General features: G+C 50.3%; 1 protein-coding gene across 28 annotated transcripts in view; it reads right to left on the reverse strand.

The window, feature by feature from the left end:
- Nucleotides 1-15,691, reverse strand: part of HPS1 (HPS1 biogenesis of lysosomal organelles complex 3 subunit 1) — a 30,818-nt gene that overhangs the window by 4,491 nt on the left and 10,636 nt on the right. For 7 of the 28 annotated variants that reach the window (XR_010146662.1, XR_010146663.1, XR_010146661.1 and 4 more), the window contains exons 4-17: nucleotides 14,973-15,110; nucleotides 14,610-14,752; nucleotides 13,319-13,427; nucleotides 10,464-10,624; nucleotides 9,907-10,006; nucleotides 9,130-9,228; nucleotides 8,912-8,981; nucleotides 6,412-6,461; nucleotides 5,014-5,181; nucleotides 4,737-4,916; nucleotides 3,456-3,517; nucleotides 2,894-3,028; nucleotides 2,749-2,809; nucleotides 1,513-1,665 (exon numbers count right to left, since the gene is read on the reverse strand). Coding sequence is in view for 21 of the 28 variants with exons in the window: in XM_054659841.2 (XP_054515816.1) it covers nucleotides 1,513-1,665; nucleotides 2,749-2,809; nucleotides 2,894-3,028; nucleotides 3,456-3,517; nucleotides 4,737-4,916; nucleotides 5,014-5,181; nucleotides 6,412-6,461; nucleotides 8,912-8,981; nucleotides 9,130-9,228; nucleotides 9,907-10,006; nucleotides 10,464-10,624; nucleotides 13,319-13,427; nucleotides 14,610-14,752; nucleotides 14,973-15,110 (1,629 nt within the window). In the remaining 7 variants the exon portion in view is untranslated. Of the gene's footprint in view, nucleotides 1-1,512; nucleotides 1,666-2,743; nucleotides 2,810-2,893; nucleotides 3,029-3,455; nucleotides 3,518-4,736; nucleotides 4,917-5,013; nucleotides 5,182-6,411; nucleotides 6,462-8,911; nucleotides 8,982-9,129; nucleotides 9,229-9,906; nucleotides 10,007-10,463; nucleotides 10,625-13,318; nucleotides 13,428-14,609; nucleotides 14,753-14,972; nucleotides 15,111-15,691 lie in introns of all 28 variants that reach the window. The other 21 variants (XR_010146664.1, XR_010146665.1, XM_054659845.2 and 18 more) reach the window with 8 other exon arrangements.

The raw sequence follows: 15,691 nt of genomic DNA on the forward strand, positions 1-15,691 counted from the left end.
CCTAGTGCCCTTCAAGCTGGGAACTGATGGCACAGGTGAGTGACCCTGTAGGATGTCCTGAGCCAGGGGGGAAGTCCAAATCAGAGTTCACCAAGGGGTCAGATGGAAACACAGGGCCTGAGAAACCATGTGCCTTAGCTCCCCTGGGAATGTCCTCCTGCCTGACGCAGGGACTGTCACCAGTGCTGCCGGTGAAGTGCCCCAGGGAAGGCAGCAGGGACAGTGGGCTCTCTGCCACCTCTCAGGGCTGGGAAGAGACTCGAGGAGCCCTCTCCTCTACCCTTAACGGGAGGAACAGGCGATCTGCTCCAAACTGCATCGCCGTGCGATTACTCATTAAATCTGCCATGGATTGACTGTACTTTTCAGGAAAGTAATTTGGCAACATCCATCAATAATCTTAAAAACATTCCTCCCATCTGACTTAATAATTCCATTTCTAGGAATCCATATTGGGGACATAATCAGAGATGGGGACCCAGATGTATGCAAGGTGTATACTGCAGAATTATTTATAACAGCAAAAGCCTAGAAATAATCTGTATGTCTAAACATCAGGGAAATGGTTCAATAAATTATGTTACATTCACATGATGGACTATTATGGAGCTGCTAAAAATCATGTCTATAAAGAGTTAATGGCATGAGGAAAAGCATCTGATATAATGTGAAATGAAAACATGGTAGCAAAGTTGCACATACAGAGTGATCTCAACTACAACAAACTGCACAGAAAACCAACAGAAAGAAACGTACCAAGATAACCCCAACTGTCTCCAGAATGAGGGGCAAGGATGAAGATGGTGATGATGATGCCACCAGTAAGTACTGAATGAACTGTATCTGTATTTTGTGCTACGTGCTATGCTAAATATTTGATACGTATCCTGTCATGTACTCTTCATAACTCTGTGATGTAAATAGCACTATTATTTCCTTCTACAGATGAGGAAACTGACCCTTGGGCTAAGTACTGCCCAAAGCCACATAACTGGTGGGAGACGGGGCTGGGCTTCCAACACATGCCTCCACCACCCATCTTCCCACCTTGTTTTAAACATTAGAATACACTTTACTTGCCTCCCCCACCAAAACAAAGAAAGAAAAGAACACACACACACACACACACACACACACACACACACACACACACACACACGTATAGTTTTTTTGGAGAGTGGCAGGGGTCCTCCCCCTATCAAAAATACAACTTTGTCATGAAAAACAGTCAGTTAAATAAGGAGAATAAAAGAATTTCCAGGGAATGCTTCCTTAACAGAAATCACCTTGTTTCAAATTCTGATGCCCAACTGATGGACCTTGCCGTTCTTTCCATTCTAGCTCATTCAACAAATACTTGTCGAGCATTTATTTATGCCGGCACTGGCCATTGCCTCCTCGGGCCTGCTGCCCAGCGCACTCTGCTAGCCCCAGGCATGTGGATCACACCAGGAAGGGCTACCCAATATTGGCTGAGGCCCACCCATCCCCACCCTGGGTCCAAATGGTTACCTTAGTTTTGACAAAGGCAGCCAGCGGCCCCTTGCCCAACTCCGACGAGGTCTTTTCACTGCAGTTGAGGGAAGGCGCCACCATCTGCCCAGTGGTGCGGTCCACATAGATGAAGTGCACCAGGCCTGGGAAGTCTTCTAGGTAGGTGAAGGTCTGAGTTAAGGTGCTTACAAGCCAGGAGCTAGGGACGGCCTGCCTCTGTCCTGGGCTTCTAGCTGTGCCCAGTCATGGTGGCAGGAGGGCCAGGACTGCCTCTTTCCAGCAGCTTCCATTTCAGCCAAGCCCCCTGTATCCTTGCTTCCTGAGATCCCCCACTACCTCCCAGCTCCCCAGGCCTTGAAAAGCTGTAAGATCCTCAACACTTGCACATTTGACAAGGGCAGTTCTGGCCCTACAGGAACATGGTATGCATCATTTTCATGAGGGATGAATTTAAGTCAGACACACGTGAGGCTGGAGTGTGAGCACAGCCACTTGGTTCATGAGTGAGCCTAGCTGACTGCCCAACCTATGCACCTCACTGTGATCTTGCTAAACCCTTACACTTCATCATGAGAGTTTGGAAGGCTCCCATTTGGGAGGGGAAGAGACATCCATGGAAGGGCAGCAGCTGGTGGCTAAAGAGGCCCTCTGGCATCCTTTCACCTGCCCACTGAGGACCTGCCTCAGGAGACTGGGGGCTGGACATTTCAGAGATGATATGGGAAAAGCTGCTTTACATGAATTTTCATGGAAAATCAGTATTCGATAAAATTAGTGTTCCATAATAAAAGGGTCAAATAGTCTTAGGAATGGCTTCTGAAACAGGGATAAACATTTACTGTAGGCCTTCTAGAGCTTTTACATGCCACTGTGCACTGTCATGATCTAAGAAGGACAATGGCCCTTTCAACCAAACTAGACCACAGGAACCCACCCCATCCCCACCCCTCGTGGAATACCTACTACCATTTTGCCAGCTGGGCAACACTGACATAAAGGGTCTTTATGGCTTTTGTGAATTAACTTTGGGACAGGAGGAATTCCTGAAATTTCAGCTTGAAGTATTCCTATAGACAAGGCACATGGGCCACTATGTCCCATTATTTTCCTTCAGAGAGGTGGTGAGCAGCTGATAGGGTGGAACATATATTCCCCTTCCCTGGGGCCCATAGTCCCTCCAGGGAGCAGGTGTGGAGGCAGCAGACCCAAGAGGCTTATTGGGCTGGCTGGGGCCCCGGTGTCAGGATATGACACCATGGTGATGTTCCTCCTGCTCTTCACCAGCAAGAAGTCCTTCCAGTCTGTCAGCTTCTCCCTGCCGAGGCAAGCTCAGGCTGCGTGAAGGAAGTACGGGCCCCAGACCCTGCCCTGGCCATCCAGGGGGCCGCACTGCACTTACTGCATGAGCCTCTGCACTTGGTCCTGCAGGTGCTGGGGCAGGTGTGGGCCTCCCCTGCTGGGGGCTGTGGTCAGAAAGTTCAGCCGGTAGATGGCGCAGAGCTGCCGCTTCAGCTTCCCACATGCCTGGAGCAGCCTGAGCATGAGAGAGGAGGGCATTACAGCAGAAGGGACCTAGGGGAGGCCCTCGCCCTGTGTGGACCACCTTGTTCCTGAACCCAGGACAGACAGACCTGGGGAGCCCCTTTCCCCCTTGTGGACCACCCCGCTCTTGTACCCAGGACAGACCAAGCTGGGGAGCCCCTCACTCCCAGGTGGACCACCCTGCTCCTGCACCCAGGACAGACAGATGGAAAGACCTAAGGGGGCAGCCACAGCTGATCAGGCAATAGGAAGGAGCTTCCCAGCTTCTCCACGTGGTGCTCCACGTATGTGGGAAGAAATCTCCTTTCTTGAAATTATTTTGCTGATAAATGAAGTGCAGTGGTGGAGGAGATGTGGCCTCCCAGGGAACAGTCCCCTGGGCACACGACCCACCCCTTGTCCTGAGGCCCACCACTCACTCCCAGGAGGATCCGGGCTCACTTTTGGAGAAAGCCTTGGCCTTAAACTCCAGCCAGGTGCTCTGGAAGGAAGACAGGGGGCAGGTTTGCATCCTGACCATATTTCCAGTGAGGTCCAGGCCAAAGTCCTTCCCAGATCAGGCTCTGAGAGGGCACAGGGCTCCCAGACAAATCTGCCCGTCTGGCCAATGCAGGCTACCCTGGCAGGCCCCACCAGCCCCCTGCAGACTTCAGTGTGCCATGTTCTAGTCACTCAGCAGCGTTTATTTAAAGGGCAGTTTCCAGGGGCTCGCTGTCTGACGGGCACAGGCACGCATAGTAGCACCGTCACAGCAACCAGGCCAGCCCCTCGGGGTGGGGGGCACACATAGGGCAGCGGCTGGGGTGTGCGGAGGAGGTGCTGCTGCAGGAGCTGGGAGGGCATGGGGTGGGCATGGGGTAGCCATGCAGGGGGCGGCCTCATGGGATCTCTATAAAGCAGAAGAACTTGGCGTTCTAGTGAAAGTGCTCCTTAGGACACCCTGAGGCACTGCGGGATGTGGCACTGCCTCTGCCTCCGTGAAGAGGAGCCTGGGTCTGGGGCATCAGCTGCTTGCTCTGCCTCCTCCAGCCAATCCTGCAGCCTTCAGACTGACAGGCACTCCAGCCACAATGGGTCCCAGCTCCTCAAACACCAGGCGCTGCCACTGCTTAAATCCAGAGTCAAGCCCCACCTGCCCCACTGCCGTCCAGGCCCTGATCTGGGCTTTGTCAGAGCACGGGGTGATGGACTGTTTCTACTGCCTGCACATTCTCACCTGTCTCCTGGTCTCAGCTCCCCACCTGGGCCCTAAGCTCACTGCGGGTGGGGTGGAGCCGTGACCTGCACATCCCCGTGTTGCCCTGCGAGCCCGGGGACACAGCCCCGCTGCAGAGAGGAAGCCCGTGACGGGCGGATCCCGACTGCACTTGCTCACGGCATCCGGGCTCTGGCTCCACTGCTCATGAGCCGCATAATCTTGGCCAAGTTAAAACTTGTCTAAGCCTTAGTTTCCACACCTAAAAAAGGGGAATTATAATTCGTATTCTGCCAAACACACATAAAAAGATTCTGAAAACCAAAAAGCAGCTAAGTTTTCAATATCATTTCATAATAGGGAAAACAAGGATCGTAGGCCCGGGGGAGGTGGAGCCCGGACAGGAACCCAGGCCCGCTGGCCCCTCAGCTGCTGTGGACCGGATGCACCCTGCTGCCAGCCCTGCCTCTTCCCCAGGTGGGGAGGACTGGAACTTGGGTCTTACCTGAATCTCCTGTGCCCCTCGATTCTTGACAAACTTGTCCATCCTCTGGCGCAGGTCTCCCACGAGGGGCTGGGAGCGCAGGGAGGCCCCGGGCTCCGGCCCTTCCTTCAGCTTCTTCTCCAGCATGGAGAAGCCATCCATCAGCTGGGACAGAACCAGGGCCAGGGGCGCGCTGGGGCTCTGAGGGTAAGGGCCGAGAGGTGGGTGAACGGGGCTGCCCCTGGGGAAGACGTGCCAGCCCTAAGCATCATCAGGGCAGGGTGAGGGGCTCTCCTACCCTGGTCAGGAGCACCAGGTTGATGCCCTGCCACAGGGGCAGGCAGTACATGGTGTGGGGCACTAGGGGGCAGTAGCTTTCCTTCACGTTGGCATCCAGGAAGATCCTTCTGGGGCCGGAAGGCACAGGGCAGTGGGGAACCAGTGTTTGGAGGGTGTCCTCTGCTATCTACAGAGGAAGAAGAGCTGCAGTGAGAGGTGGGATCCCTAAGTTGGACCCACCCATTGCGGCCCTATCTGTGAACCACAAGAAATAATCGTTTTTAGCTCCAAGAAACTCCAGTTTTTAAATTCCTGCACTCTGCTGAACCTGCCCTCGCAGCTCCAGTTTCGCTGTTGCCCCTCTCCCTCAGCTGCTCCTGGGCCTTTCTGCCCAGAGTCTGGCCCGGGTGCCAAGCAGGGCAGTGGGCAGGGGCAGAGGGGCTGGGTGGTGGCACAGAGGACCGAGAAGGCAGGGAAACACTCGTGGATGGGGAGTGGACGGGGATAGGTTCCCTCCCCACATTTGCAACAGATGGAGGTATCTAACGTTCAACATTGTATCATTTCAATCACCCTCAGAACATCCCAACAGCCACTTAAATTGGGGAAACTGAGGCATAAAGTGACCAAATGGGCAAGGCTCCAGCCTTACAGAGGGATCTAAGCAAGAAAGCCTTTAGTGCAAAAAATTATAGAATTAAGGAAATCATGAGAGATGCCACAAAAATTCCTCTTCAGTGTCATACGTAACAGCAAACACTGGACACAGTGACGCGATTTTCCTGAGGATTTGCTAGATAAATAACATATGCATGTGATGGACTCCCAATCATTACAAACCACACTGTGGGAGTGCTTAGGAAACAGAAAAATGTTTAAATAAAAAAGTATAATGAAACACGTTAGTATCCAAATCTGATTTTTAAAATACACGTGTACATATGTAGTTGTGTGTGTGTGTGTGTGTGTGTGTGTGTGTGTAAAGTCATAGGAAAAAAAGACTAGAAGGAAACACCCCAAGATGTTAATCTCACTTTGAGGACGGAATTAAGAGTAATTTTTATTCCCTTTTTTATAGTTTACTTTTGTATTTCCTGATTTTTCTACAATATACATGCTCACTTAAAAAAAATAAAAAATTCTATTGGACTTTCACTCCCAAGAACAATGGAGCTGAGGGACAGCACCTGGGGGAGGGGAGGGGCAAGTTCGCCACCCCTCACAGCCCATTCCTGGACCCTGCCTCTGGGCTGAGCTCTGGCACCAGGACAGGCACCTGCACTGACCAGCCCTGGGGTGGGCAGGAGGAGGGCTGGCATGGGTAGAGACACCCTGGAGGCGAAACCCTCAGAGCCCCCAATACTCACTGCGGCATCTCAGATCAGCTGGCGCCCAGGCAGGCACGGGAGAAACTCACCTGAAGGGCATCCATGGGGGGGGTGCCCCCCTCCAGCCAGATGGTGCTACCTGCAGGCCACAGGTAATAACATAACGATGTAAGTACCATGAGATGTAAGCAATGGCTCAACAGCATGGGGTAGGGGGCCCAGGTACCCCCCACAACCTCAGCCCTTGGCCGCCAGCTCCACGCAGGGGTGCTAATGTGGCTGGGGCAACACCCCTTCATCCTAAGTTGGCAGGCACAAGGTGAACTCTGCAGTACCAGGGCTAAGGCGGCCTGGGCCGGGCAGAGAAGCCGCCCCCAGAGCCAGCTGCTGAGAATCAAGCTCCTGAGGACATGTTTGGTAATGGTGGTCAGGGCGTAGAGGGGCATCTTCCTCCCCCCTCCCTTGCCCCCAATCCCCTCCTTGTTCTGTCCCCTGTATTCCTTCAGGCCTCAACCCGCCCCTCAGGAGTCAGCACACACAGTCCACGTTTGCCCATTCATTTATTCAACCAGCAAGCTCTTACTGAGCACCTGCTGTGTGCTGGGAATTGAGGTGGATTTCCTTCCTAATATAACGCACAAAAACCTACTGAACCCACCACATATCTGAAATATTATGTGTCTGTAATAATACTGTTACCTCTTATATTTCATTGCAAACAACCCTCATTTATAATCATGTTTCTTTGGGGGAAGTGTGTTCCTACATCTTAAACACCTGATTTACAAATGGATGAGTGCAACCCAAACCATTTGTAAGTTGTGAGTTCTCTGCACGGTGGAACAGCATTATTTTTTACAGTTCTAAGGCATAAAAAACCACTATCAAGAGAGAGGGACTGGGAGGAAGATGGTGATGAATGAGGAAGGGAGTGGTAAGAGGAACTTCGGAGATTACCCAGAACTCTGCTTCTCAACAGGTCTCAGGCTCATCAAGAGCTCAGGGAATCTGAAGAGAGCTAGGAACCCTCACCCCAGGAATGCACAGGCATCAATGAGTTCGCACACAGTCTCAGGGGGTCCTAGGCTTCTAGCCAGACCTAAAGTTAAAAGCATCTAACCCAGTGGTTGTCAACCTCGGCTACACATGAAAATCATTTGGGGACTTTTACAAAATCCTGACGCCCAGGGCATAGCTCAGACCAACTGAGTCAGCATCTCCGGGTACAGGCTCAGCTTCAATAATTGTTAAAGATCCCCAGGTGAGTTCAATATGCAGCCAGGGGGCAAAGCATGCTGTAACCTAAATCTGTGCACAGCAGTGGTTTGCACCTGAGGCACACTGAACTCACCTGGGAAAATTTCCTAGAAGTATTCACACCTGGGTCCCAGGCCCACAGACTGTAACTTAATTGGGCTGGCTGAAGCTGCCTGGTGATTCCAATGTGCCAGGGTTGGGTTAAAAGCAGCCACATAATAAATTCCTTTCAAATCCTAGTCCCCAATAGGTTTCTCCTCCTGAAACCCTGGCCTTCTTTCTTCCATCATATGATGTGGAGGGACCACAGGACACTTTTTTTTTTTTTTTTTTTTTTACCTAAGAACTTCAGAAATAAATGTAATGTTTATTCATAGTGACCACAACAGTCTGGATTTTGGTTTATCTACTTCTCTAAGCAAGGTTGTCCATTTTTTGTTAACATTTTGAATATTTGTAGTTTTGTTTTTGTTTGTTTTTTTTTGAGACAGAGTCTTGCTCTGTCGCCCAGGCTGGAGTGCAGTGGCATGATCTCGGCTCACTGCAACCTCCACCTCCCGGGTTCAAGCGATTCTCCTGCCTCAGCCTCCCGAGTAGCTGGGATTACAGGCGCCTGCCACCAGACCTGGCTAATTTTTGTATTTTTAGTAGACATGGGGTTTCGCCATGTTGGCCAGGCTAGTCTCGAACTCCTGACCTCAGGTGATCTACCCGCCTCGGCCTCCCAAAGTGCTGGGATTACAGGCGCCTGCCACCAGACCTGGCTAATTTTTGTATTTTTAGTAGACATGGGGTTTCGCCATGTTGGCCAGGCTAGTCTCGAACTCCTGACCTCAGGTGATCTACCCGCCTCGGCCTCCCAAAGTGCTGGGATTACAGGCGTGAGCCACCACACCTCAACCATTTTGAATATTTATAGTTTTTTTTTATTGTTTACCCACATACTTTGGAGAAACAAAGTATAAACTACAGATGCTGAATATATTTTAGAATGTATAGAAATTAGATGATTATTACTAAATTTAACTTAATTTTTAATTTTAATTACAAAAAAGATGAGTCTGAGAATGCATGTACAGAAGTTTTAAATGAATCAACTTGTCATCAACAGCTTTAGGGATCAGTGGAGTGGTCTTAACAGTCCTTGAGTTCAGGCTGGAGCTGGCAGGGAAGATGGGGAGCCGCAGACAGTGTCCTGTGCTCTAGGAACACGGGTACCTGCACTCAAGCCTTAGGAGGCACGGGGGTCCACTGAAGCCTAAGACAGATGTCCTGGGCTGCCTGTCGCACGCAGCTAGCTATTGTTTCCTCCTGCTTTCCTCCGGGCCTCACCTGAGCTCTGATCGCCAGGGGAAGGAGCTGGTGTGAAGTACTCCTCAGGGAGGGAGAAGCTGTCTGTCTCCTGGAATGGAGAAGGTGGCTCAGGTTGAGAGGCTCTCCCAGCTGGCTCAACCCTGTCCCTGCTCTCCCAGGAGGGATGGGAAAGGCCTGGTCGCCTGCAGAGGCCGATCCCCTCCTGCCCCTGACTCCACGAAGTGCACAGCACACACCGTCTCTGCAGAGCTCCCCCCAGTTGGGCCCGTGGAGTGAGGGCTCCAGGCCTGCTGCACGGGGATGTTCTGGCTGCTCCGGGCCCTCCGCGGGGAAGGCTGTGCAGGGCAGGGGAGAGGCTGGTTAGCTATCTGACCTGGCTCCCTCCACCCCTTCTGCCTCCCAGCGCTTCACAGAGAAGCCTCCACCCCTCCACCCCTCCACCCGTTCCAGGTACAGTCCTGGGTGTGTGGTCCTCAGACTTCCCAGGGATTCGATTCTAGGCGGTCTGTTCTGTGGAAATTCGAGAAATTCCAACACAATGGTATCCAACCCACCACTACCCCTGGTGAAAGGGTCAACAGCGATGGTGGTGGCTGACACTCACTAAGCATTCACTATGCCCCAGGCAGTGCCGGGCTCTGTGGGAACCACCCCTTTTGTCCCTCCAAATACCCCTGAGAGGTAGATGCTTTGTTATTCCCATTGCACAGATAAGGGCATTGAGGCTCTAGGGGTGCAAGTACAGGCTCAGCTCACACAGCCAGGTGTTGAAGCTGGGTTTCGAACCATGGCTGACTTGAAAAATCCGCACTTTTAACCCACTGGACCATGTGCACTCCAGAATTCCCCTTACATCTGAAAGCAGTGGGAAAGAAGTCACGCCCAACCACACACCCAGAATTGTGACTTAGAAAACATGGAGTCCCCAGGGGGAGCCTGCTCACCATCTCCAGGCAGGTTTTCTGAACTACCTCCCTAATGGCCTCCCTCTGCCCAGAAAGCTGCCCTGAGACCTGAATGTCGTCCTCTGCTGTGCTCTCGCTGGGGTAGAGGTCCTGAACCAGGAGGATGAGGGCAAGCAGGTCGGCCGGGCGCAGGGAGCTGGCACTGTGGCTGCAGACACAGGAGCATGGCCACCCATCAGCACATGCCCAGCAGGAGACGGGGCAGGCAGGTTAAAGGAGTGTGGAGCCTGGCCCCTGCCCTGAAGGAGCAATGTACTTCTGGAGATGGGCAAGGCACAAATACAATTAATTAACTCGTCAAATTTCAAAATAAAACTTGGTTGTATAGAGCAAAGAAAAGAAAATGATTCAGCACTGGGAAAGCACCAGGGACCAAGAACAACATAAAAGGAAGTTCTAGATTGAGACTCTAAGACAGTGTTCCAGGAAGGAATGATACAGAGAAATGAGTGAGCTGAAAAAGGTTGGAGAATCAAATCTGGGAAGGTTTCAGGCTTCATGGAGGAGGTGATTCTTCGCTGGGCAGGTGGTGCTTTTCAGGCAGAGGCAATAGGGGAGTGAGGCCAGGGAGCCTTTAGCCACCACACGCCGGACCTTGAGCTCACCTAGAGTAGAATGCCAGCAGCTTGGAGTGCACGAGCAGGAAGGCATGCAGGGCCTCCTCGCCTCCCCGCTCGGGGCTGGTGTTGACAGCCTGGATGACGTGCCGCTCCAGCGCCTCTATGCACAGCTCACAGAGCTGGGGGTGAATCAGTCGCTCCAGGGCCTAGCCAGGGCAGGAAGGGAGAGGAAGTCATATCACCAATAACCTTGCCCCACTCCAAGCCCTGGGCTAGTGGGGACATTCACTCTGTCCACAGTGAGCTTGGACTCTGCACCAGATACTTGGAAACAGGGGGACTAAGACCCACCAGGTCCCAGCCTTCCTGAGGCTTACTGTCTGGCCACTAGACTCCAGTGGATGAGGCAAGGCAATACACAAGGAAATAAAGTAAGTGCCATTTGTAAGTAAGCACCAAGTACAAAATACACAGCACTAGGCTAGAGAGAAATAGCAGAGACCTCCTTGGGTAGGGTGTCCAAAGAAATGTCCCTGAATTAGGTCACCTTTAAACTAATATCTAAACAACCGGATGGCCCACCAGAGAAAGAGGGAGAGAGAGAACACTGCAAGTCAAGGAAACTGCATATTCAGAGGCCCTGAGATGGGGAGAGAGTTTGGAATGGTGCTGTCCGACAGAAATAAAAGGAAGGCCCTATGCATAATTTAAATGTTTCCAGTGACCACATTAAAAAAGTAAAAAGAAACAGTTGACATTAATTTTAATGATATATTTCATTTTACTGAATATATCCAAAATATTATCACCATATGATATAAAAGCCTTATTAATGGAATGTTTTACATTCTTTTTTGTGCTAAGTTACCAAAATCTGGTATATATTTCACATGCATAGCATAACTCAATTTGCACTAGTTATATTTCAAATGTTCAACAGCCACATGTAGCTAATGACTATCATATTGGACAGATCTAAATATAGTTTTCCTGAAACTTAAAGAAGTTTCATGTGACTAGCACTCAGTAAGTGTGGACAAGAGAGGCATAAGATGAAGCTGGAGTGAAACAGGCAGCGATAGATCACACAGGGCCTGGTAGGCTTGGGAAGAGTTTGGATTTTATACTAATGGCATTAGGTCACCTCCTAAAAGAAGTCTTTCCTAATGTCCTAGAAAGAGTTTACCACTCCATCTCTTGTGCCACCATGGCTTTTGATGAAAAACCTAATATGGCACCAGGATTCTTTATTGTATCTTTTAGTATATACATGGCTGATTTCCCCTCAAGGGCAGTGAATATGTCTTTATTCATCTCTTTATTCCCATGGCCTGGCACACCTCTTAGCATATAATAGGTACTATATGTTTATTGGAAGAGTGAATGAGTGGGGGTGTGAGAATGAATTCCTTCAGATCTATTTTCCAGCTCATTAATTCTCCCTCTAGCTATGTCTCATCTGCTATTTAACACATCCCTTGAGTTTTTCATTTTAACAACTATGTTTTCTTTTCTAAAATATCTGTACGTGTTCTTTTTCAAATTTGCCTGGTCAATTTAGAGTTTCTTCTTATCTCATTTTGTGATTCTACATTTCATATTTTTAAATATTTCATAGTTATTTCATATTCTATACCTAATAGTTCCAATGTATCAAGTGCCTTGGGATCTAAATCTGTTGGTGATTGATTTTCCTGACTCTCACTCATGGTGGCTTATTTTCTTCCATATCTGATTTTCTTCAGTTGTGAGTTCACGTTTGTTTGATCTTTACCTTTCCTGCTCTAGCAGTGGTTTTCAAAGTGTGGTTCCTGGACAACCACAATAAACAGCACCTGGGAATTTTTTAGAAATGGAAGTTCTAGGGCCGGGCACTGTGGCTCACGCCTGTAATCCCAGCACTTTGGGAGGCTGAGTGGGCAGATCATGAGGTCAGGAGTTCGAGACCAGCCTGACCAACATAGTGAAACCCCATCTCTACTAAAAACACAAAAATTAGCCAGGCATGGTGGCACGTGCCTGTAATCCCAGCTACTCAGGAGGCTGAGGCAGGAGAATTGCTTGAACCTGGGAGGCAGAGGTCACAGTGAGCCAAGATTGCTCCACTGCACTCCAGCCTGGGCAACAGAGCGAGACTCCATCTCAAAAAAAAAAAAAAGAAAAAAAAGAAATGCAAGTTCTAGAGCCCCCAACCGAGACTCGCTAAATGAGAAATGCTGAAAGCGAGGCCCAGTAACCTGTATTTAACAAGCCCTACAGAGGATTCTGACACACACTGGAGTATGAAAACCACTGCTTGAAAGAGAATTTGGTTTACCTCTTTAGGAAGGCAAGGAGTGCTACTGACCATCAGCCACTTTAGTTTTTATTTTTAATTTTTTAGTTTTTTATTTACTAGGGCTTTATAAAAGGACCAGTAGCCACTTTAACTTTTTGGGGCTGGGCTTAACCTAGAGTTGCAGGCTCAGCTCTCCTATGCTGCTGCTGGCCTAAGGCTATTTACTGGCTGTAGTGCTGGTATCATTTGCACTCAGGGAATCTTGCCTTTAGCGCTGTGTTTTTCTCCACTGCTTTCCCCTCCAGTTCCAGCTCAATAAAATTTTGTGGGAAAAGGAGGGGAGGGTTGAAGGAACTGTCTTCAAAGATTTCTGTAATTTACAGTGAACCCAAAAATTACATTAAAAGTCTGTGTTATCCAGGATCGAGCTGTTTTACCATGGGAAAGCCCATCAGGGTACCCAACCCTCCATATGGCCAGAAAGAACAACTCTCTCTGAATACACGAGTTTCAGGGGCTGCTTGTGCCTTCATTCATTAGGGTTAAAACATGGTCTTAAAGCTGGACGCCCCCTCTGACCTGACAGCTTCAAGTCCTGAGGACTCCCGCGCCCAGTAGTCACCTCCACGGCGAAGCACTGCTCCTGCTCCCGCAGGCGGCTGTAGGTCCACAGCAGGCTCTGGAAGTGCTCCCACAGCTGGACACGCTGCGCCAGGTCTGGGGGCCGCAGCCTGGGGGCAGAGCCAGAGAGGGTGGGAGAGATCACGAGAAAGCTGGTCTCCCCCACACCCAACCAAAGGACCACAGTCTCAGCTCAGCATCAGAGCTTGGTGAGCCCATGTGACCTGCCCACACAGCTGGGAAAGGGGGCCACGTTTCCGGCCAAGCTCTAGCTGTGGAGTGGGGTGGGATAGGCACGGAGCCAGAAGGCAGGCAGCTGAGCAAATCACCTCACTCCTTAGCCTCTGTCACACAAACACATGTCATACAAAGCCAGCTAGAGAGAGCCAGGGTGATGCTTAAGCTTCTCACACAGAGGCCACTGAACACAGAAAGATCTGGTCCATCATCAGGGCCCTACTCAGGGTCGCAGCCATCTCGGATGCTGGCAACGTCTGCACTGGCCACTGTGGTTCATGTAACAGGCATCCGCCACCTGCAGCATTTGCCACTGAAACCATGACCTATCTGGGCTAAAATGACTCATGAAACAATGTTTGTGCATTTGAGAAATGCCTCAATATGGGTAGTTGCTCATATCGCCACAAAACTCTAAAGTCCCAGAGCTTCACACTCCGCAGCTTCCCAATCCATCTTAGAGAATCAGGGGGTGGTGATACCATGAACTTCTCTTTTCTAGGTCTACATTTCAACTACAAGCCTTTTCTGGGGTCCCTCCCACCTCAGTGTATACTCTGAACCATGATTCTCTTTCCCCAAGTTCTTTACTGTGGGCCCAGAGACAGGTTTTAAGGTCTGTCTCCTGAGAAAACCTTCACGAGACTGTATGAGTGTGCATGGGCTTGTGTTTTTCTGGAGGGAGAGTCTGAAGCTTGAGAAGCCAGAGAGGACTAGCTCAGACCAGATTTGTAATGACGGGCGATGATGTTGGGAGGATGGAAAGAGCACTGGACTGAGAGTCCTGAGCTCAAATATCCAGTTTGGATGTGGCCACCAACCAGTCAGATGACCCCAGGCAAGTGAGTTCCATTCTCTGCTCTGTTTCACCAGATATAAAGTCAGAGGGTCAGACCAGATGGTCTCCAAGGTTCACTTGAGCTGTTTCTCTGACCTAGGGACCCAGCTGGGGGCAGTGTGTGAAAAATGGCAGCTTCACAGGGGCTGGGCACACGCTGCCTGGCCCAGCGAGGGTGCTCGGCAAAGGACAGAGGGGACCAGCTTTGAAGACTCACTCCTTTCGGATAAGATGACCGTCCACAGTCACCAGCCCAAAGTGCACTTCGAACAGGTACTTGAGCACATACAGCTTCCGCCGCAGGTCCCCCTCGCTCTCGGTGTGGTCACCATTGATGGCAATGAACAGGCATTCTCCAAACTGCAGGCACAGGCAGGCCAGTGTCAGCCAGCCCCAAGAGCACTCCCTTCACCTGCCCTGGTCTCTGCAGACAAGCCAGGGGAGGCTCGGGTACCAGGCGGGTTTGATAAGATGCCGTTTCTGCCTTCTAAAGGAGTCTAAAGTTCCAAATAAGAGAGGCCTGTGGACTCCCCATCAAGCTGAGGGAAGAGGAACATGGGCCCCAGAGCTATAGACTCACCAGGTGAAGGACATACAGGAAGTTGCCATTTTCTGTGGAGAAGCAGGTGTAGGTGTCCGAGAGCTTCTCCAGCATCGTCATGGAGGAGATGATGACCGGGGCTAGGAGGGTGCTGAGCTGGTCCTCCAGGGCAGGGAGCTGCAAAAATGGGGGAAAATTTCACAGCTTAGAGTGGGCCAGACACCAAGAACAAAGGAAGGGACAAGATCAGGCCTTGATATCAAGGGTTCCATAGTGTTAGACCCTCCTGGGAGGGTATCACTGTCCTGGTAGGGAGGGGGGCAAAAAGAGACTGTCCCCAACACTTTGGGTGGTGGTTAGGAAGAATGGGGAGGGCCAGCTGGGTAATGGTGCTGTTTAGGCTCTGAATCTAGAAGGAAACATTAAGGAATTGGGCCTCATTACAACAGTGGAATGTGGGGAGCACTGAACGGGGAGCTGGAAGGAAGTTTGTAGCATGTACCAAAGTCTATGCTGTTTTTTGCAATAAGTCTACTTTGGAAAATTTGTCCTAAGGAAAATGATCAGAGATTGGGACAAAGACACATGCACAAAGATGTTCACTACTGCATAATTTATAATAGCAAACAACTGGAAAAAAATGTTAACATCTAGTATCAGGGAAATAGTTAAATAAATAGCAGTACATCAAAATTATGGAAGGGTCTATAGCCACTTAAAATATTAGAGTGTTTCAATGACATGGAAAATTCCTCTGA

This window comes from Pan troglodytes, chromosome 8, assembly GCF_028858775.2.
Source record: "Pan troglodytes isolate AG18354 chromosome 8, NHGRI_mPanTro3-v2.0_pri, whole genome shotgun sequence".
Taxonomy (NCBI): domain Eukaryota; kingdom Metazoa; phylum Chordata; class Mammalia; order Primates; family Hominidae; genus Pan; species Pan troglodytes.